At 46.7% G+C, this 23,191-nt stretch overlaps 2 protein-coding genes across 9 annotated transcripts in view; both read left to right on the top strand.

Annotated features, from left to right (window-relative positions):
• Positions 1-37: 37 nt before the first annotated feature.
• On the top strand, positions 38-11,997 carry LOC125705227 (transmembrane anterior posterior transformation protein 1 homolog). Of its 2 annotated transcripts, XM_048971669.1 has the most exons (14): positions 38-663; positions 1,447-1,577; positions 3,072-3,190; positions 4,923-5,085; positions 5,455-5,590; positions 6,212-6,309; positions 6,763-6,832; positions 7,068-7,148; positions 7,258-7,367; positions 8,858-8,917; positions 8,994-9,062; positions 9,967-10,043; positions 10,469-10,629; positions 11,117-11,997. In XM_048971669.1, the coding sequence occupies exons 1-14, from the start codon at positions 474-476 to the stop codon at positions 11,344-11,346; spliced, it is 1,695 nt and encodes a 564-aa protein (XP_048827626.1). In that variant the 5' UTR covers positions 38-473; the 3' UTR covers positions 11,347-11,997. The 2 variants fall into 2 exon arrangements, with proteins under 2 accessions (XP_048827626.1, XP_048827627.1); XM_048971670.1 differs by lacking the exon at positions 3,072-3,190 and having other exon boundaries at positions 525-663.
• Positions 11,998-15,694: 3,697 nt separating this feature from the next.
• The window catches only part of LOC125704602 (prominin-1-A-like), a 41,876-nt gene continuing 34,379 nt past the window's right edge, over positions 15,695-23,191 (top strand). For all 7 annotated transcript variants that reach the window (XR_007381191.1, XR_007381192.1, XM_048970388.1 and 4 more), the window contains exon 1: positions 15,695-16,169. Coding sequence is in view for 5 of the 7 variants with exons in the window: in XM_048970388.1 (XP_048826345.1) it covers positions 15,947-16,169 (223 nt within the window). In the remaining 2 variants the exon portion in view is untranslated. The remainder of the gene's footprint in view (positions 16,170-23,191) is intronic.

The following is a 23,191-nucleotide window of genomic DNA, read 5'->3' as shown; positions in this document are numbered from 1 at the left end:
CATCAATCCCAATAACCTGCTGGTGCAGCACGATCCCTGCATGCGCTCCTGTGGACTTTGCCTGTAGCTGCCTACGGTGTAAAGAGCCCTATGGTGACTGTGCCGAGAGACGGAGCCGCAAGTGTTCATGTCAGCGGATGCAGGGACGGCATGTAATGAAGAAAAATCTGTGACAGCTTGCAGGAGGACTGTGTTCATACCGAATCATATCCGTCTCTCTGAGACATACATGTGTATATTCGTAAATAAGCCGCCGGACATTTGTCCCTGAAGCCTGTCAGTTCACCTCCCAGACCTACGTTAGGAGTTTAATCCCTTGTGTTGTTTTGGGTGTCGTGTGGGGCCCACCCCTTCAAAACGCTCTGACGGTTGCTCTTTCGCAATCACTTTCACATGGATTAAACGTAATTTAGGATCGCTGAAATACCTAAAGGCGGGGGGGCAGCTGCGGTGCACCGGCAAGCCGCTACCACATGAGAGGAGCGAAGGAGGAGGACAGGAGTGAGGGAGTCTCGGCACCCCGGCACAAGGCACTGCTGCATCGGAGGGGACGGGAGGGATCCCAGCACAAGGAAACCACAATGGGAAGCAGGTCGAGGTTGGCGGGGACTGTGGGCTCCAGCGGAACTAGTGCCGCGAAAAGAGAGAGGCGCCCGCTGGGAGGCGAGTAACTGTCCAGTTAAAGCCTAATGGTGCATTTATGAGTGTTATTTATGCATAATTGTTTGCACGCTTTTAACTTGATGCTTTTGTAACTTTTGTAACTTGAAACTTTTATATAGCGACACCCAGAATATGCGCGTCTGCAGGCTAGCGATTAATGCTCTGTGTGGGTGTCAGTCACACACTGCAGTCTCAGTCTCAATAAGGGGTTTGAAGGATTATACATCTAGGGAAATAGATGTTTTATTTGTGTGTGTGTTACGGTCAACTCGGTGGTACCTGCGAAACAGAAAGTGAATAATCGATAGCTCATAATACAAAAGTTTATTGTTTGTCGTTAAAGTTGGGACCTTGACCTGTTAGAGTTCCATGTAGTTAAAAGACGCTTTTCGGTATTTAACAGCACTTGCCGTTCATGATGATCGGTTAACATTACACGACGCTAGTAAGGACACAGTCTGCTCGTTAACTAACTGGTAGGTTGAGGCTTGCTAACGACCTGTCAGGCTGCAGCCGCGGGCGCTGAACCCGTTCCGGTGTGAATTGTATGAGCTCCAAAGCGAAGGGACGCTTCCCCCATTATGAGAAACATGAATCTGTGATTGTGAAATGAAGCATGTGAAATGGTGGCTTTCAAAAGCGTGGGACAAAAGTCCCTAAACTATCCCCAGTGTTTGTGCGTGGTCTTAATGGACTGACACCCCGTCCAGAGTGCCCCCTTCTTTGTGCCCAGTGCTTCTTGGGATAATATTATTATTATTGTTATTTATTTGTGCCACACAGATGTGTCGCTCCTGCATTTCGTCAGTGCCGAGCTGACCAGAGGATACTTCCTGCAGCACAATGAGGCGAAGTTCATGGAGCGCCGGCAGCGGGTTTACACCTGCATGCGGATTCCCAGGGAGCTGGAGAAGGTACCGCGGAAGCCCGGCGCCGCTTGCCCTCTCATGGGGCTCCGCTGGCAGTTAGCAGAATAGTTCCTTTAGCGTATCATATTGTAAAATGTGGTATTAGGTGCCGTGGTTTGGAACATGAAATTTTATTTGAATGGCGAGTGTGTTCGCTTAACAATAGAAAACTATTAATAAATGAATAACTTTATGACAGTTTTTTTTCCTTAACATATGGTCAAAGCCAATTATTTATGTGAAACACAAGAGGGCGCCAAAGTACACGTGATATCCAGTTGCCCTTAACGTACTTTCTTATTTCAAGCTTTATTACCTTATACCAAACAAAATGTTATGTCACAATATTATGCAGGAAACGGCGTTTGCCTCCCGGCTCCTAAGTCCAGAACTTTGTCCTCTTGTCCTGGGTTATGCCAAATCCCTCCTTGACAGCCCCAAGCGTTTAATTTGCATGTTCTATTCCACCACCAGTCAATCTGATTAATTAAATCGTTTAATCTTCTAGCCTGTAATTAGGTACATTAAGTGAAAACGGCAAATACATCGGGGGGGGGGGGATGCAAAAACGAGCTTTGGAAATTGCTGACGTAGGATATCGAAATAAATGTCCTCATTTATGTGTCAGTATAACATTCTTACATACACACTTTTTAAGCAGACAGTGGGCTGTGTTCTGGAGAGCAGATGGTTCGTTTTTGGGCAGATTCTGCAGATTATGCTCAGAAGGCATAACTGGGCATATCCTCAGTGATGCAAAAGCAATTAATTCTCTTGCTTGGATGGTTTGCCATGAATTTTGCTTTGACAGCAGCATTCTGTAGCCAGTCCACACGCAGAAGGCTCATGTTTGTGGGGGGAGAACAACCACTTCGAAAAGTAGGTCGGGCCAAAGTTTGCTTCTTGGCCCTTTCGGAATTTCGGAATGATCAGATCGTCCCTCTTGACTTCGGGACCCCGAACGGGATTCACCGCTCGGACAGTCAGCTGCCTGCTATTCCAGATGAGGACAGGCTGATGCAGACAAACAGAAAATCGGGTTTCTAAGTGACTCCTTCCCTATTTCCGCTTAGACAGGGAAAGCAGAGATTAGCCTCTATATTACTGAGCACACAGTGACCCCCCCCCCCCCCCCAACAACAACAAATTTTGTTGTTTCTGTATCAGGTTTCAAATATAAGACACTTATTAGCACAAGTACAGACTACATTAGAATTCTTTACTTTTCACATCCTGTCTTGATCTCCTTAGAGATGCTTGAGGTCTGAGCCCAGGGTCAGCCATTTATGCAGGGGGTTAAGGGCCTAAGACATTTCTTATGACAGTAGGATTCGAACCTGCAACCTTCTGGTCCGATTTGGGTAGTGTGACAGGCTGACTGATGGTGACGTAGCTTTGCCTTAATCAGATACACCCACTCATTAGTAGTCATGGGGCCCAGCAGGGAGATCTCGGCAATGATGCCCCTCTCGTCTCACTCCATTCCTTTCGGCCTTGCAGCTGATGGTGTTCGGCTTCTTCCTGTGCCTGGACGCCTTCCTGTACATGTTCACCCTGCTTCCCCTCAGGGTGCTGCTCACATTGCCCCGACTGCTCCTCCTGCTCTGCTTCAAACTCAGGTTGTGACCTCCTACCCCCCACCACCCAACCTTAACCCTAACCACACCACATTCACAGCAGAGGCGGGGGTCGTGGACCGCCTCACATCATCTGCTGGGGGGGAGGGGGAGGATGGGTCACGGACCGTACCACATCATCCACGGGGCGGGGGGGGGGCGGTTGCGGACTGCGACACATTATCAGCAGTAGGGTGGGAGGGTCACGGATCACAGATCACGCCACATCACACCGGGGGGGGGGGGTCATCATCATGACTCTGCCTTCACATGCCCAGTTCCGTCTGTTAACCCAAATCCTGAACATGACCTAAATCTTGAATTGTCCTTATTAATATTTTTAATTCTATTGTTGTAGCTTTTAATTCCTTAATTCACAAGTGTTGTATTACTTTTGTAAAGTCTCTGGATTGACCTCATTTTATTTTGCCAAAAACCTGAGTAAACAAAACTGTCAGCAAACGGTATTAACTTATGATCTGCTGTTAATACAAACATGGCAGACAAGCACTGCTGACACGTCTCTGGGGAAAAGGGTGTAAAATGCTGGTGTTTCAAGGGGGCGTCAAATGACAGAACATGGTGTAACAACACAGTGAGAATGTCGGACCTGCTTGTGAAGTGTTCCTCTTCTCTGGACACAGTGTCCTGTAGGCTATGTGTCTGTCTCTCTCTCTCTCTTTTTCTGTCTGTCTCTCTCTCTCTCTTTGTCTCATTCTGTCTCCTGGTCTCAGGCAGCACGTTGGGTCATTTGAAGATGAAGATCTGGTCCTCTGCACTTCGGCTGCCTGAGCCGGCTTCCGATTCCGTGCTACAGAATCCTTCATATCGCGAGCGTCTCCTAACGGGAGCTGGAAGAGAACCAGGACTGGTTACCTGGGGAATGCGACAAAAGTCTTTGATCCTCACATCGAAGACTTAGATGCAGAAGTTGCGCTGTCATACTAATAAAAGATGCATTGTGTATGTCTGCAGTACAGGAAGACAGTCTTTGAACTGCCAGAGATTAGACTGAAAGATAGTTGTCCTCTCATGGAAGACTACAATGTTATTGTGTATGTTGGTTTTGGACCTGGTGTGGATGTGGCGTGATGCGTGACCCCATGAGGTGGGCCTCATGACGACAGAGTAAAACCCAACCGCCTCAGAAATGCTAAGATGTGCAGTGTGCAGTGTCAGTACTTCCGTTTGTCACATCATCTACGCTTTGATAGAAACGTCAGGTCTTCACAGGAGGTCAGATTCCCGAGCCGCATCCACCCTGCCGGTTATGGTCCTGATCGCCCGCAGGTGGAGCCCATGGGAAGCTGCAGAAGTAGTGGCAGCCGTTGTTAAAAACAGCCCATCGCTCTTGCGTCGTCTGCGGATGCCATGCTGATATTTTTTCATTCAGTTCGGACGTGTTAAATTCTCTCCTGAAGACAAGGGCAATCCTACGATGTTTTTAAAGCGGCGGCCATGTGTCATAATGAGGGGCCAACCTTATCAGTAACCAATGATATATCTTGAATTGGTGAGTGACAGTGGATGGGGTGCTGTAGAGACCAATCAGCTTTCAGCAGCGGCCAGTGCCCCTATTGCCCGCCCCATTCTACGCCCCTGTTTATAGAGCTACTCCTCTCTGACGCTCTCTCTGCTCTTCTGCCTGCCATTCCCTTCTACAGAGTCCATTTGTCTCATTTGATGTTCGCTCTGGTTTCTGCCTGACCAGTCACAGCCCCTTGTCTGCTTCCAGAGGCCCATGCATGGTGCAGCCCTCCCAGCTATGCGACGTCCTGAAGGCCTTCATCATGGTCATCTGCTGCTGCCTGCTGCACTACGTGGATTACTCCATGATGTACCACATGATCCGCGGCCAGTCGGTCATCAAGCTCTATGTCATCTACAACATGATGGAGGTGCCGCCATTTTTTTTTTGCTTTACTAAATTTACTGAGTTTCTTTCCCCAAGACAGAGTTGTGCTAATTTTTTTGGGACAGTAAAAGCTGCACGACTCAAAGAAGGCAGCTGAGGTTAAGTGGTGTGTGGCTCTTTCGGGATTTACTCACTGCCCATAATCGGAAGGTAGTTGGTTCGAATCCCGAGGCCCGCAGTGATATCACAGTTGGTCCAATGAGCATGTCCTTTAATCCCCAGCTGCACAGGGACCCTGCTATCTCACTTGGATAAAAGCATCCGATCAGTAAATGAATTGATAAATCAGTACTGTGTTTTTTATTGTGTTTAAATGGCTTTTTTTTTTTTGCTTTCCCTTCTTGCTCTTTAGGTAGCCGACCGCCTGTTTTCCTCTGTTGGCCAAGACATATTGGACGCCCTCTACTGGACAGCTGCTGAACCCAAAGAGAGGAAGCGGGCTCACATCGGCCTCATACCCCATTTCGTCATCGCTGTTCTTTATGTGTGTATCCTTACCTCAATGCGAGACTGTAAAAATGCTAAGGGGTTTGGCAAATCAGGTGATCAGTGTTCTTACCTGTGGCGAGTTACTGGTCTGTAGTGAAATGACACTTCATGAACCATCTGCTATATTTTTTGACCCCACTAGGTGGTGCTCTTGGTTTGCTTTGGGCATGGTTTGTGCCCTTTTTCAATGGAGAGCACCATCTATTGAGGTCAGAAAGTCCAGGAAATGTTTCATGAAGCGTCATTTTGTCCATCGCTACAGGTCGGGCATGGACTTCCATCCCAGTTTCTCAGTCCCCAAGTGCATGCCTAGATCTTGTGTGATCCTGTATGAAGTTGCAGCCCATCCTAAGAGACACTGTGATTCTCTCATTCTCCTTGTTCTTCATCCATTGCACGTGATGCTCTGCTCTTTTGTTAATCCCCCACCCCCACAAATTGGCACTCCATCCGCTCGTCCTGTTTTCTCTCCTCACTGACGCCAGCCTCCCTCTTCGTGTCGTTGTCGTGCTACAAAGAAGGAGAATCTCAGTGGGAGGGTAACTTTCACTCGTCGCGGCTGAAGTACCAGGTGCCGGATCGTTCTGAGACGTTTGCCTTCCTTAGTGTACATGTCGCAGTTCTGCATGCTGTACTGATCATGATCCAGGCGACGACGCTCAATGTGGCCTTCAACTCCCACAACAAGTCCCTCCTGACCATCATGATGTCCAACAATGTGAGTATTAAGGCTCGTGCTGTTTCCCGGCTTCGGAGCTCACCTATAGTGTCATGTTAGGTCTCATTGGAAGTGTAGGGTTAACCAAAGTTGATGTCAGGTGGTGCTCAGATGCTGGCTCACTTCTGCCCCCTACTGGTGGAGCTACACCTCAACTCAGTTAGCAAATATCCAAGATTTAAATATTCAGGAGTTAATTGTGTGAAAACTCTGTAAAGCAACCAAAAAAATGTATGTTTCTTTGGTCAGACACTTTCCATTTACTACATCTGTACAGGGAATAGTCCTCTTCTGTACCCATAGTTTTCTGGTTGTGTGGGTGATGTTTTTTATATATATGCTTAAAGAGAATTCTTGGGTTATGTGAATAAATGCCATAGTGGTAAAGCCATGCTCAGTTTAGAGCACTTGTGGGTCAAATGTGAGGAGTTTGAGAACTTCATCTTTTCACAGTTTGTGGAGATTAAAGGAAGTGTATTCAAGAAGTTTGAGAAGAATAATCTGTTTCGCATGTCAAATAGTGGTAAGTTACCTACTGCCACTTTAAATGTGGACGTGTGATTCATTCTGAATCTGACGACTCTAAAGGGGAAAGAGTGAAATGTCGAAGTAAATGGATGGATCCATGAATGCAGATTCCCTGAGCGTAAGGATGATACTGAATTCTGTGATGTAATATTCGCACAGCTGTGTATGCGTGTGTGTGTAGTGCTGCGTTTTTATGTGTGTTTATGTGTGTTTATGTGTGCTAACGCCAGACATCAAGGAGAGGTTCACAAACTACGTCCTGGTGCTCATTGTGTGCCTCAGAAACATGGAGCAGTTCTCCTGGAACCCAGGTAATGGCTTGATGGTCCCGCCTGGCGTCCTCGCGATGACGTCACCCCTTCTGGGTGCGGCTCGCTGTGAATGTAACCAGCTGTGATGTTCCTCCTGATTTCTGCCCAGAACATCTGTGGGTCCTGCTTCCCGATGTCTGCATGGTAATAACCTCGGAAGTAGCGGTGGACGTGGTGAAGCATGCGTTTATTACGAAGTTCAACGACCTCACAGCCGACGTGCGTACTCCTCTGTTAATTACGTCCCCCACGCCCCCCTGAGCTGTATAATTATGTTTATGTCTAGAATCACAGATCCATAGAGATGGTAATTTAATCGTTTTCGCTTCCGGGATACGTCTTTCTCTGTGTTCGCATTTTCTGCATGTGTGACTGTTTGGTACCTTTGTGTAAAAGGGGGGGAGATTGAGATCCACTCAGGAATCTCTGTTTACATTTTAGTTTTGACGTATTAAAATGTGCCACATTAGACCGGTGTGACGATATTATTTACTTACTTACTGACTTCCTTACATACTAACTCACTGAAAGGCTCGCGTCAGACTGGTTAGGATTCTCACCAGTACTATGTGACCAATTCTCTTTACACCTCATTTCTTTCAGAATCTCCTCAAACTGAAGTGATTTTGATTCACTGACTGAGGTATGCAGTGCTCACTGAAAGTATTGACACGTACTTAATTCAGTAAAAATATTGCAAATTCATTGGTTTTATAACAAAAATTCATTACTTTATTGATTTGTTTTCAATATATATATATATATATATAACATTGGAAACAACAACCAACTTTAAGTAAAATATTAATTTCAAATAGTAATAAATTGAAACCCAAGTTATAGTTCTAAAAGAGCTGTTCTGAGTTAAAGATCACTGACAAGCGACCTCATTGGGTGCTTTTTAATTAGTAACACCTTTGCAATAACATAAAACAGCAGACATTTGTGTTTTATATTCATTTGGGAGATAATGACTGCAATAGCAATTGACACTTAAAATATAAATCAATTTATGGAAAATATGTGTAGATATGTTAAACATTGCTTGTCAAAGGACTTTTGTTATGAACCCAATATAATTGCAACATTTTTGCAGAATTAAGCAAACGTCCCAAGACTTTCTGTCAGCACTGCATGTGTACCCTGTGTGTGTAGTCTACATCTGTACACTGTATCCCTACACTGTATCTGTACCCTGTGTCTGGTCATTGTATCTGTACCCTGTATGTGTACCCTGTATCTGGTCACTGTATCACTACAGTGCATGTGTACCCTGTATCTGGTCACTGTATCTGTACAGTGCATGTGTACCCTGTATCTGTACAGTACATGTGTACCCTGTATCTGGTCACTGTATGTGTACCCTGTATCTGGTCACTGTATCTGTACAGTGCATGTGTACCCTGTATCTGGTCACTGTATCTGTACAGTGCATGTGTACCCTGTATCTGTACAGTACATGTGTACCCTGTATCTGGTCACTGTATCTGTACAGTGCATGTGTACCCTGTATCTGTACAGTGCATGTGTACCCTGTATCTGGTCACTGTATGTGTACCCTGTATCTGTACAGTGCATGTGTACCCTGTATCTGGTCACTGTATCTGTACAGTGTATGTGTACCCTGTATCTGGTCACTGTATCTGTACACTGTATATGCATGTTCCCCAGTTAACCTGACTGAGATGTGTAAACCCCCCTCCCCCTAGGTGTACAGTGAGTACAGAGCGAGACTGGCCTTCGACCTTGTCAGCAGCCGACAGAAAACCGTAAGTCCTGAGCGTCCGCAGGCATAGCGAAGCCCCCATTCTGCTGCTGTAACTAACTGCCCTCTCTGATTGCCAGGCCTGCACTGACTACAGTGACTCCGTGGCCAGGAGAATGGGCTTCATTCCTCTTCCTCTCGCAGTGCTGGTGCGTCTCACTAATCTGCTCTTGTGCTTAAAGTCCTCGCTCATTCTGCGCTTGTTTGCTGACCTGACACACACTGACACACACTACCCCCGAATGCCTCTTTTCCTACATATATCAGGCTTGATTGAGATCACAGTGTTTATCACCTCCTACAGGCCACCCACCATTACTGCAGGCGAGCAGCTCAGACAGGTTTACGTTGTAGTTTCAAATGACTAATCGGACATTTACCCACAATCCTCCTCAGGACCACAGGATAGGTTTCAGGTTCTTGGAAATAGCACTTCGAGGTAAACGTCTGTCTTCACCGGGGAGTGGAGAGTATTATTGATCCAGGCTTCTGCAGTGTTAAAACAAATATGAAGAACTTACACGCTGATGACTGCGGTCGCTCTGCATCCTGGAAGCTTCTCCAGTAACGCCGCTTAAGTTTGACGCCCAGTAGGAATTTCGCTTGGGGAAAAGAACAAGTACAAGCAACGCGCTTCGAGTTCGCAGCTGACTGACGGAGGCAGCGTTCAACCTCTTTGCAACTGGAGCTTCATTCCAGAGTTCTAACACCTTAGTATCAAACCACATGAAATTTCTAAATGCTTTAATCACCTATGTGTAGCCAGCACATGTCTACAAGCTCCAGAGTCTTGGCCTGAAATGTTTATAATGTGTTTTTTTTAGTGTCTGAATACTGGTGCTAAGTTTGTGTTGAATAAAATCATCTGTAGGACATTGGGAGAAATGGTTTTTAGATAGGTGAAGTATTTAAAAATGTCAAGGCATCTCAGACTACCTCGAAGGGGCTGAGAGGCCTTAGACCGCAGAGGGTTAAGTGGCCGCTAATGACTCATCCGAGTCCCTCATCATGTGTCAGGAGTGTGTCAGCTGTCTTCTTGCCGTTACTTAACAGCTAATCCGCGTGGTGCTGAGCTGTTTGAGAGCGGAGGGCCCCCTCTTCTACGTGTGCTTGGTGCTTTTCTTCATGGGGTGAGTCTCGATCCACCGGGCCTGCGACTCCCCAGTCCATTCTGATACTCATCCATATAAATTATCTAGGAACGCGTTCGTCTTTGAGATGAAGAATAATTTGACGTAGAAGGAACACAGCAATAATTCCTGTAAATGGTAATCATATTTTTTTTTGTGATACAATAGTTCTGATAGTACAATAAAAAAAAGATTCTATATGGATAAATGATTTAAAAATTGAAGAGACACTGTTCTGCTTTATATATTAATAACCTTTTTGCGGAGAGTCCCTTACTGACAGCTGAAAGATCCCCAGTTGTGTGAGCAAGGAAATCTGCAAACTGTGTTGCAGGCCGGCCCAGCAGGACCAGAACTGGGCATCACTGCATTCGATGGTAAAAGGGTGGATTGATTGAGGTCATGGGGCTTTTTTCCGGTTGCAGAATGATGACCCTGAAGGTGCTGAACAGCATCATCTTGGTGGGTAAATCCTGCATCTACATTAAAGAGGCCAACCTGGAGGACAGGCTGACGCGGCATCGCTCAGCGTCGGCCCCGAGGAAGGCCACCAGCCGGCCCAAATGTCCAGTCGGCTCCCCCAAAGGTGAGCACCACCCCAACCCTCTGCTCTTAGATCTCCACCCCGGCTGCTCGTCCCTCTCGCCACCTTGTGGCCATGTTGAGCATCAGCGAGAAGCCGGAAAGGTCAGAGTCACTTGGACTGCATGGTTCCTCACAGCCCGGCCAGAGAAGATGGGATTTCACTCTTAATGCTGTGATGGAGCCTCATCACATGATGTGTAACATCAGAAGTGTGTCGCTTGTGTTTTACGGCATAACCGAACTTTAGCAATAGAAGTTACTAGATGTCAGGGAGAGAGAAGCTCATGTGACCTCTCTGCTGTGCAGAGCTTCACCTCCTTCGCTGTAAGGGACGCCACCTAGGGCGTCCCATCGGACTCGACCCACACCCGTTAGGATACGGTTGTATCTGTGTTCTTATCCAATGAAGACATCTGCTGGCTCTTGCTGCATTGTAACGTAAGCGATTTGTCCGTTAGCCCTAATTTATCTCCCCCCCCCCCCTTCAGCGGATCCTGTGGACAGCCCCATCTCCACCCCTATCATCCTCCAGCCGGCCGAGCTGGGGAGTCTCGTCCCCAAGCCCTCCATCTGTACCCCGGTCCGACCCCCCCCGGAGTCGGACAGGGCGGAGGGCCCCGGCGCGCCCCAGAACGCATCCGAGGCCAAACTCAGGACCCGGAAGGATGACCTGCTGGGCATAGACCGCTTCACCATATGTGGCAATCGGATTGACTGAAACCTCCGGCAGTGTCCTCTGGGGGGAGCTCTAGAGTCACATCACAGCACACAATGGGATCGTCCATCGCAAGTGCATAATCGCTGGCCACACGGACGACTTGCACTCTTGGTATTCTGACGAAGGACGTCGTCGCATTGAGCTGCCGAAGACTTTACTGTAAGAAATATCTGGGGGAGGAAAATAACATTTTTTTAAACGAGAAACTAAGTCTGAGAAAAGTCTTGATTTTTACGCAACCGGTTTTAAAGTATATTTTTGCTTGTGGACTCTCAGCAGCCTGCGAGCAGTAACACGTGGGCAAAGACAGACAAGCTCATTGGGCTTTACTGATATTCAGTTGAGTCACCCGATCTGTCGGAGGATTCGTCTTGAGAATGTTTCGGCTCATGTACAACCCCGATGTTTAAAGTGAATCCTGAATCGCTTTTAGCTCGGTACAGTACTTCCTGTTTGGTTACTGTATTCTCCAGTGCAGTGGCAGCTGAACAGCCCTAAGAACATTCACCAGTATCAGGAGTATCCTTCCATGTTATTGGTTTCACTTATTTGCACTGATTGTAGGCAATTTTTTTTTCTTCATTTTTCTCGAAACTTCCCAACCTTTTGCAAGGAAATGCTGGGATTGATTTCAGATGTTGATCTGGACCCCCTCCCTGGACCTCAGGGGGGGGGGGGGGGATCTGGACCTCGGGGGGGGGGGGGAAATGTATGAAACTAGTAAGAAATTATATTCATGGTTTTGTTAAAAAAATTTATTTGAAAAAAACAAAAACCACAAATAAAGTGTATGTCGTTAGATTATGCAGAAATGTCTTTTGTTTAATGTATTTTCCACTGATTCCAGAATGTTTGTCAGAAATACCTTTAAACGTTAATTATATATCTTTTGCAAAATCGGCGATATTGTTTCATAAGCTGAGTGGCATTTTTTGAAATCCTGGTTTGTCCTGTTGATGTGTGATGCATTCAGCCCCACTTTCCCAGAATTTGAGATCTTAATCCCATTTCTGCCTCTGTGTGAGTCTGCACAACCTCCCTGTGTTTCCTTACAAAGTTTAATAGCATTCAGGTGGGTTTTGTGTTGTGTCACTGAATTATCGATGGGGGCCCCGGATGGTGGCCCCGGATGGTGGGTCCGGGGCCACACTCAAAAAGTCACTTTGGGGGCCCCTGCCCAGCCCAGATGTCTCAAAAACTGACTAGCTAGCAACTGGAGTCAGAAGATCGTAGCTGCTAGGCTTGCTAGCAGAATATGCTGCTTCAGCATCTCCTACATAAGGAACGTGTTTGTTTAATATTTAATGTAGTGACTGTTTGAGACCAAACGCATGGTTTGAGTGACAAGCACAGCTGCCTATAGTATGTGAGTGTGTGTGCTGATTGGCTGACATCCTGTCCGGGGTGTCCCCTGCCTCGTTCCCTGTGCATTCTGGGATTTTGGTTCACCCTGCTTCAGGCCCAGTGCTGCATATGACGTTATGGAAGACAGATGGAGATGTGCTGTTTGATTTTCTTCCCAGGTGAGAGTTTATACCTGCCTATGAAGGACCTGGCACATCCTGATTTTCAACGTGCACCTGAGTCGGCAACGGACAGGTTCTTGCTTCTTGTGGTGCTTTTCCACTGCCACCGAGAACCGAGCCGCACCTGACCAATCACAGTCTTCATTGTATGATGTCACCACATTGGTTCATTTGTTTTTTTCCTTCCTTTCAAACTCAAGGCTTCCAGTCGTCTGGCCAGAAGCAGAAGCAGCATGTGGTTCTGTTGGCTGGGCTCCTGCGCTTGTGGTAGAAAAATCACCAGTTTGATCCCAGGCTCAACAGAATAACCACATATCTATGGGCCCTTGACCAAGGTCCTTCAGCTTTCTGTTACTGAATGAGCTGGATCAGAATGCAGCAATTTCACATGCCAAGGTCTCTGCAGGTTCGGGGGCTGTGCTTGTGCTTGGAAGGTGGCCGGTTCAAAGCCCGTGGTTGGCGGAGTAATTTCATCATTGGGCCTTTGAGCGAGGCCCTTATCCACTGATAACTCCATGGTCCTGTTTTCTCAGTTCTACATCTTTGAATAAAAGGATCTACTAAATTAATGTTTGCTTCACTGAAAGGAATAATCAATTAAGACCAGTGTTCAGCTTCAGCTGGAGGGTATGTCATAAGACAGGGTTTCTTCATTAGCCAGATAACTTAAGCCAAATGTAAGGTTGGTCCAACAGAGATATCTCTTACCTCTCCTCCTATTGGGTAGTTTTGGCTTATGTTATCCTGCTAACCAGGAAATCCTGCTTTGTGGAACATCCCCCCCCAGGTGTTTAAGCAGATCCAGCCTGTTGTCTGCATGTATGGAAATGACAGCCCTTCAAAGTCTGCTACCACGTGGGAGTTGAGATACGTCCCATGCTTTTGATCTCAAGGGCATTTGCTAGCCGTAGTAGTTGTTTGCCGTCTAAGGCTCCTACCCCTCGTCTCCCAGTGAGAAGACTGGTCAGGCGGGATGACGGTAAGTCAGACTGTGTCGCGCAGATTGAAACAGGCAGATGCTGTCAGGGAGAAACGGAGCAGTTTAATCTTCCCGGCTCCCTCTGCACACGGAGGTCAGACTTGCTGTAAGCGGCTTGCAGGTGCTGCTGGAGGATGCATGAACGTCACGGGCAGCGAGACGCAAACCCAACGCGAGCCTGAAGAGTGAGTTTGTGTTAATGGACGCCGAATGCCAGTTTGTTTTAAGCTGAGCCTATTTCATTGGTCTGTTAAGCTTAGATAATTCACCTCACTTTTAATTAAATTAAAATCTAATTGTTTCACAAAAATGGGATTAATTCCAGCTATTTTAGAGTAAGATACCTTATAGGCACGTAATTGTTTTGATACTGAGACAAGCCACTGTTTCTGTAGTCTAAGCTAAAATGTTGTCCTCATTATGGGGGGGGCAGTGCCTGATTCATCTCAGCATCATCGTGGAAGCAGCCAGGTATGGGCACCACTGAGCAGCCGCTGCTCGCTCGTGTTCCAAAGGTACGCTGCTCTCTGTTAAACGTAGGCTTTGTTCTGTTTGGGTCACAGCTAAATGCTCCTTAAACACTAAGGCTGTACGGTGGGAGGATTTATGCTCATTTTTAAAAGAAAATCAGGATCTGAGGTCCCTGGAGAGGCCAGATTTGGGGCCCAGGTGCTGGACTTAGTTTCTATAAAAGTTGGCTTTTGTAAGCATTGTGAAGTACTGTACACTGCCTGGGGTATCAAACCCCCAACCAACTGGCGCGGTTGGATATTTCTGCCGCCTGCTGCTGGATTTCTGTGCTTCTTCATAACTCTGCTGCCCCATTTTCCAGGGTCTCCTTCGTGTCTGTTTACTCTGCGCAGACGGCAGGAGAAGCTCCCCGTCGTGAGTCATGGACGCCCCGTCCTCCCCAAGCCGAGCTCGTCTGGAGCTTCACCCCTTTTTGCGGTGGGCCTGCTGAAATTACAGGAGCGACGACACGAAACTCGCCATGCACTGCCTAGCGGGTCAGGATGCGGTGCCTGTGACCAGAAGGTCGCTGGGTCAAATCCCAGGGTCAGTAATTTCACCATCGAGCCCTTAAGCATGGTACTTAACCCCTAATTAATCGAGGGACTGGTTGACCCTGCTTTATCAAAACGATATGTTGCTTTGGATAACACGCGTCTTCAGTTAACCTCCCGCAGTTCCCGGGTTACAGTAATTCCCAGATTTAGTTGCCAGAATCATGGATGTGAATCTTCCAGACAGCTTGAGAGATGCAGGATGAATCTTAGCGTATTATGACTTGTTGATGATTCATCCCGTGTTCAGTTCAATATTCACGGGGGAGATTCTGCACCTTTCCGGGGGCCTGTATCATAAAGCAGGATTTCTTGCTTAGCCAGATAACTTGTCGGGTTTAAGGTACCCCAGTTTAAATGGACTGTATCTTCGTTCATTTCAGTTTTGCCCAGAGTATGTTAACCCTGAAAAGTTATCAGCTAAACAAGAAATCCTGCTTTGTGATACGGCACTTGGTCAGCGCCTGGCACCCCTGTATCAGTGATATCAAACACACTCCTGCTTTGTTTATCTTTTTATAGGCTCATCCCCATAACGACGGGCTTTTTCCTCTGCTCCCACCCTCGCAGGCCGCCCTGCCTCCAGCATGACGACCTGCTCCTCCCCCGGCCCCCCTGCTCCCCCCCCCCCAGCACGAGCTGGCCTTCAATCCTGCCGCGGTCTCCACGGCAACCGTTACAGGGAGACGCGCCGCTCTCACTCTCACCAGCGTGCGCACGCGCGCTCAGTGACACACGAGCACTGACACACGCGCACACACACACAGACTGGTGCTCCTTCCGCGCTCAGAGACGGCGCGCGGCAGAGGAGAGCAGGACGAGAGCAGCACCGCTGTTTGCTGAGGAGGTGCCAAACTGGGCGAGATGTTTACCAGGAGTTCCACCCCGAGGAGCCGGACTTAAACTTTGCAGACCTCTCCAGCTTGACAGCTTGTGTTTTTTCCTGCTTTGCTTAGGCGATTCGGGCACAGCGAGATACATTTGCCCCTCGCCGCCTTCCTGTCATCTTGCTCCCTTTCCTCCTCTCTACAATGGTGGTCAAGGTGGTGCTACCTTTCCTCCTCTGCTGGGGGGTCATATCTGGCCAGCCCCAGGCCACCACACAGCAGGGAGACTCGGGAGCTTTGCAATTTGGGTCTGTCCCCCCTGGGGTCTACGAGACGCTGGCGAGTTACGAGCCCGGGCCAATGGGCGCCCTCTTCTACATGGTCAACACGTTCTTGCACGTGGTCCAGCCTAACCCCTTCCCTGAAGGTAAGTCCCCCACCTGACCGGTACCAATTTGTGGGTCACGTCCCCCCACCCCGGATGCTCCTACGGCTGCGGCTCGGGAAAACGCGCAGGGGGGCGCAGGTGTGGGATCTCGCCCCTCCAGAGCCGCGGACCTTTCTGTCACTATCATGTCTGTCCGAACGTCGAGGCTATTTCACACTAAGTTATTCTCATGGTGTTTGATGAAAAAACAACGTCACCCTGCAGAGCACTTGAAAGAAAGAATTTGCATCTGCAGTAACGGCTCTGAATTAAAATTAGACAAGGCGGTAAGGTGCATGATGTAAATAAACCCAAATGATGTCCGCTGAGGTTGTTTAAAGTCGACTCCGGGTGACGCGCGAGTTTGACATTTCCTGAGATTCGGCACATTTTCTCTTGTCAAGATTCCTGCAAGTCCCAGTCTGAGCGAGGTGGCATTTTTATTTATTTTTTTATTTTTTTTTTGCATAAAAACATTGAGGGGAGAGAGGGCTGAGGGGATTATTTTTAAGTCTGTACCATTTTAGTGTTTATAATCAGTTACTTGCGATTAGGTGGGGCGACGGGCTAATCCTATTCACTGCCATATGCCGCTTTTATTTCCCAGCTTGACAAACGAACATTTTATCCGGGAGCAATTCAGCGGTAATTGGTGAAACCTGGCAATTTATACATGTATATTTCGCAACGCATAGTTTATTGTTCTTACAATTACTTCAGAACTTTAATATATAAAATCTATTAAAAGCACATCCTTTCTTAAACCATTTATGGGACCTTCTGGTAATATTATGTCATGTCAAAATCAGCAATGAATCACCAAGTCCTCCTACTGCAGTTGTGTCCAACCTTTTTCACAGTGAGAGCTACTTTTACGGAGAAAGTACTCTGGAGAGCTACTGAACTGCGACGATACATTTGATTTATCGGGTGGTCAGGGTTCCCCTGCCGACCAGGAGGAAGAGTGGAACTTGTTCCATGATAGACCCAGACTGATTTAGCGGTTCTGCAGCACGAGGTCCATCCTCCCTGAACGCAGCTGCTAAAATGCAGAACAGCATCTCGGCCGTGTCTAAACATTACGCTCTAAAATTGGTCTTAGAAAGCGCTGGCTGTACACCTCCAGCAAGTGCGTTTTCTGTTTAATTCCTCGCCTGAGTTGCAATATCTGTGTGTATAAATTTACAGCGATGAATCTGGGTTAGAGCATGAATCAGGATCGTCAGTGTTTAGTGTGACGATACCCCTGCCTAGATGGCCTATTTCAGCTGGAAGGGGGCCAACTCCAGTCTGCCCCTGTGGGGGGTGGGTACACTTAAGGGACACTTAGCATAGTGTTACTTAGGCTTGCTCTCATGTATACAATATCCATTTTGTGCAGGTTACGTATACGTGTTACAAACTGTGTACTTCTGAAATTCGGACATTTTTAGTGAAGAATAATAGTTATAATATCATTGTTTTCAGTTGTTAATGTTTAATATCTTATTAAATATATTACCTCTGTATTCGGACATTATGCTTAAAATAATATATGCAGCAATAAGCAATATTTTCAATAATTGCAGTTTGGCAGTAAACCTGATTCAGGATGCAGGGGACAGAGAGACAGCCCCCTCCCCAGAAGGGGCTCCAACCTGTCAGACAGCAGTGATGATATTTACACCCCCCATTTTCCTCTCTTCATTTTCTCGGCCAGGTTGTACCGCCTTCCTTCATGGTGGAGTTCCTCCTATCGCATCAAATTTCTCTCACCCCAATGGGAGGCCACCAAACGTAGGAGACGCAGTCGTAGGCTGACTGTGGGACAGGCGACTCGAACCCTGGGCCTGAGCTGTCGTGTTCTTCAGAGCAAGGCTCTGCCCTCTAAGATTGGGTGTTTATCTGTGTGAAAGATTGCTAAAAAAGTGCTGTATATATTATATTAAAAATTAATGTCGATATGTTTTATATGGGGGGCGGCATGGTGGTGCAGTGGTTAGCACTGTCGCCTCACACCTCTGGGACCCGGGTTCGAGTCTCCGCCTGGGTCACATGTGTGCGGAGTTTGCATGTTCTCCCCGTGTCGTCGTGGGGGTTTCCTCCGGGTACTCCGGTTTCCCCCCACAGTCCAAAAACATGCTGAGGCTAATTGGAGTTGCTGAATTGCCCATAGGTGTGCATGTGTGAGTGAATGGTGTGTGAGTGTGAGCTGCGATGGGCTGGCCCCCCATCCTGGGTTGTTCCCTGCCTCGTGCCCATTGATTCCGGGATAGGCTCCGGACCCCCCGCGACCCAATAGGATAAGCGGTTTGGAAAATGGATGGATGGATGGATGGATGTTTTATATGGGTACATAGTCGTTGACTCATTAAACATGCTGATTGGTGGTTGCAGTCAGGTGATCTCTGGGAGAGGGAGACTGGAGACACGCCCACAACACGGGTACAAGGGACAATGAGCAGGAGCGCCCCCTAGGGGCAGGTTGTTGTAAACTTCGTCGCGTGGTTCTGATATCTCTGCTGCTTTTACCCAGAAGCCTGTCGCAGGCAAACGGACTCGACAGCAGTCGGATGAGCTAAAGTCAGCCGTTTTTAAAAAGAACCATCTGGTTCTCTGCCTGCTTCACCACGGTTTCGTCACGGTTCTTCCTCGTGCCGCAGGTGTGAATCTCGTGTCACGTAAACCTTGAGAGGAGCTGGGAGCCGATGGCTGAGATCTCAGCTGACTTTCAGGGGAGGGAGGCCCTTTGTATTCCCTCTCTGCACCTTGAGTATCTTTTCACTTGAATCGTTGTCTTTTTGGGCCATTGCTTTGTCTGAATTGTGGTCTTCTGTGCAGTTCCTGCTCTAATGTCATGTACCCACACAGCTGGCCATTCGTCTGCAGGAAATCCTGCAATCCGTCCCCTTTCTGTAGTGAAATAGGACTAAAATACACAAAATTTCCAAAAGTATATCGATGTCCCTTTTAATTTGAGGAAGTGTCTAATAAATTTGCACCCATTGCTGGCATAAGGGTTTAATGAAGCACACAGTCACACAATATCCCACAACAAACATTAGCGGCAGATTGTGTTGTGCAGAAGCAGTTAGTCACTGTCCACCAACCACCATCTTTGCAGTAAGTCTGCTGGAGCTGTCCTGGTCCTCCTCACTGCAAGTGCAGTGGTTCCAAAGGTCAAAACATCTGGGAGCAAGTTCAGCTGCGAAGTGTCACAAGCTCACAGAGAGGAACCTGATCACCCAGCATTGATGCCCAATCTGAATGTCAGAAAATCCCACCAGCAATGTCCCAGTACCTAATGGAGAGCCTTCCCATAGGAGTACAGGCTGTTATAGCAAATAAGGGTTAGTCAGCTTCATATTAATGCCCTGTGATTCAGGGTGAGATGTTGGACAGGCTGGTGGTAACATACTTATATCCCTGTAGTGTATAACTTTTAATAACTTTTTTAATGTTTTATATATTCGAATCCTATGAATTTGCCACGTCAGTTAGTGTGGAATAAACCCCCCCTCGACTGCTATTCAAAGTAAGTGATAATGAAGTGAAAATGTAAGTTGTGAAGGGAGTTTTCATGACATGGCGACGTATCCAAAGTGCATCATCCGTCTTTACCTCAGCATCATCTGCGGATGCCTGTGCAGTTTGATCAAAGTTTTCTGTGGAATGTTTGCGAACTAAAAGGGGGGGGGTGGAACATGTTTAATGCTCATATTGTCATATTTAAACATGTTTTAAAATGAGCAGAGTTTTAACCAGTGTGTCATAGGAAGATGATGGTCGCTGAATCTGTAACCTCACATCCCATCACCCAGGAGCTTAGGCTTCTGTGATCGGAAGGTTGTTGGTTTGAATCCCATGCTCTGCAGAGTAGCCCCCTGAAAAGCACTCCTGGGGTGCTGGTTGCTGCTATCCTGTGCTCAGACCCCAAGCTTTACTCTCACCTCTGTGTCTGTGTCCGTCTCAAAAAGGGGGGCGCAGGATATGTTCACGTACTGGTACGAAGCTTCAGTACAGTGTCCAGTGGCTGCTAAGTGCTGTGGTCAGAATGCTGTGGAAAGGGCCGGCAGGTGAGCGAGCGCTGCTCAGTATTCGAGAGAGTTAGGCTGGTGTCATTGCGGAAACTCTGCAGGATGATGTAATCGTCTTCTGGTGAACGTGTGTGAGGGCCGCACTCATTTAACACCTCGCATATGTATCAACAGGAAGTGGATTCCCGCTGTTTACACCTGGCTGGGGGCTGCTTGCCTTTCCAAGCATTTCCAAGGAGTTCTTTTTTATCCCTGTTTAACATTACAGATGAACCCTTCAGGTGTTCTTCGTGGCTGGTTATACGTGGATCTGGGATGAGCTTCCCCAGAGTCTTAAAGCAGCCCAGTGAGGGATTACATGCAGCACTTGCAGTCATTATATTCCCAGTGAAGGTAGCTGGACTGTCGCTTTGAATGAAAACTCTATTTTTAGGGGAACTAGTTTTCTGTAAGCCGTGTGGGCTGGAGAGCTGCACAAAGGGCTGGAGAGCTTGGAAAGAAGCACTTCTGAATTCTGCTAGAAGGCACATTATGTAACGGTATATGTGCTGTTATGGTAGCTATACGAGAAAAACGAACAGATATCCTCAGTGATGCGAAATGAAGGAATGAAACTGTATTGAATCCATATTCCATTCGATTCTCTTTACAAACACAAGCCGGACATGACACAAGGTTAAAAGTAAATGATTGTCTGATATTTCTGTTCACAACCGATAGTCGCTCACGAATCCGTTTGATCACTTTGTGGTATTAAGTTCCAGGGCAAATACATAATCTCTAAGAAGAGATGGCTCACATCCTGTTATCTTTATTTTAATTTTGATAGTTGTTATCAAAATCTGAATTATCTTTATTGGCCAAGTTTGTTAAAAAAAATAAAAATACAAGGATTTTGTGTTATGTGTGTATGTGCCCTGATATAATACATACTGTAAGTATGTACCCATGAAATTTTACAGTACTTTTTATTAGACTGTCTACCAAGCCAGAAGCGGCATAGGATGGAAGAAAGGGTGAAATGAATGGATGGATTTATGCATGCACGCACGCACATATGCATGCAGGAATGGATGGATGGATGGATGGATGGATGCACGCACGCACGCACGCAGGATTAAACTGGCCTGATGCTAGGAGGAGTTGCAGGACATCCTGAATCTGCTGCTGTTGGGAGGCCCAGCCCTGCAGGTGCCAGTGAGCAAAGGAGTCCGACCCCGAGTCAGTATTTAAACATTTTTTAATTCATTTGTTTAACTAGCTAGACTCTCCCCTCTTGAGTCAGATGACAAGTTTGCCAAAAGTTAACATTTATCTCTGTTATTCAATCTAACTACATCCACTGATCTATAAATGTACATATTCTATATACATCTTACATTTTGTTCCTACAGTACAAATCTATATATAGCAAACTATAGTTATAAACAGCAAAGACAGTACATGGCCATTTCAGTACAGTAAATGACAAGGTGTCCTTCTGTGTGTCTGTGTGTGTGTCTGTTTTTGTGTGTGGGTGTGTGTGTGTCTGTTTGTGTGTGTGCATGTATGTGTGTGTGTCTGTGTGTGAGCGGGTATACCTATCCTTATGGGGACACAATGTCCCCATAACGTGATAAACATCCGTTTTTAAAAACTCTATTTTATAAAAATCAGTGACTGCTATGAAAAAACTAAAAATGCAAAAACTCTTGCATTTTACTTGGTTACTTATGGTTATGGTTAGGGCAGGGTGGGGGTTAAGGTTGTCATAGTTAGCGTTAGCATTTTTCCCTTAGAAGTGAATGAGCGGACCCCAAAAGGATAGGTATACCCTACATGTGTGTGTGTGTGTGTGTGTCAGAGAGAGAGAGAGAGCAGACACAGAGTTGAATCCTAAAGAACATAATTTATTTTGTTGCAGAGTAAATTGTACTTTGAAGGGTAATAACACAAAAGTGGAAAATTATTTTTCTCTCTCTACTTCATTCCATTTTATCACAAGTCTTAGTTTGGCAACCAAACATTTCACTGCAAACACTATAACCGCAACTGTAACAAGTCATACTTACATTTGACTGGTTGATGGAATCCGCTGTTTCCTTTTGTTTTAGAAGGAAAGCACGGATGGTGTCATTTGTATGGGCTGCATTGTTTAGAGAGAAACCTAACTTCTGCTGAAATGTGGTCACGTGGACTTTAATGTGATGCCACCCATATGTAGGTGTGCCGTATGAAACGGCGTTCCTGGGGGGGGGGGGGGGGTCTCACAGGACAGTGTGTAAGGGGGGGGGGGGTGGACATAATCCCCGAGTGGTCCAGAAGTGCCTGTTCTAATTAATTCTGCATGTATCTCTCTGTGTGTTAACATGACAGTCATTGGGAGGCTTTCTTTAAATCTGTTTGCTTATATTTCATGGCAGTATATAGCAACTGAACCATCCATGAACGTGAACAATAATCAGCAATCCGCTAAAAAGAAAAAATCTCATTAATACGTCTTTCAAAGCAGCTGCTCTGTAAAAAGGCCCAAGGAATTAATGTCTGTGATGTCATAAGCTTAATGCTATTGTCTCCTGGGACAATCCTCCCATAAGACTGTCTTTGTGGTGTCACAGTGCACAGATAATGCGGCAATTTTCACCCTTATAAACGTGTCTATGCACATGTCGGCGCTAACGATAGACCCGGGAGCGGAACAGGAATGTTTAAGGGAGGACGCTACCCTGCACGCTAACACTAGCGGATTTAAATAGCCTGGTTTCCTTTCCTGCAGCATGATCAGTCTTGCGTTTTGAGTTTCTGTTGCAGCTTGACATCATATACATCATATGGTGCTCAGCTTTGATCAACGAGCTGGTTGCTCTTGGAAAATCCCCAGAGTGCCGTCGTTTAATTAGGCCATGCCCAGGTCACGTGACTGAACGGGGAAGAAAGACATGTGACTCGGCGTCAGGCTAATGTGCTTCATTTTGGCTTCACGTCTGCATGCATGTTAGCTGTCAGGGTAACACAATCCTGTTCTGT

The sequence above is a fragment of the Brienomyrus brachyistius genome, chromosome 12 (genome assembly GCF_023856365.1).
Source record: "Brienomyrus brachyistius isolate T26 chromosome 12, BBRACH_0.4, whole genome shotgun sequence".
Taxonomy (NCBI): Eukaryota; Metazoa; Chordata; class Actinopteri; order Osteoglossiformes; family Mormyridae; genus Brienomyrus; species Brienomyrus brachyistius.
Note: the sequence above shows the minus strand (reverse complement) of the source record. Positions and strands in the feature narration are given on the sequence as shown.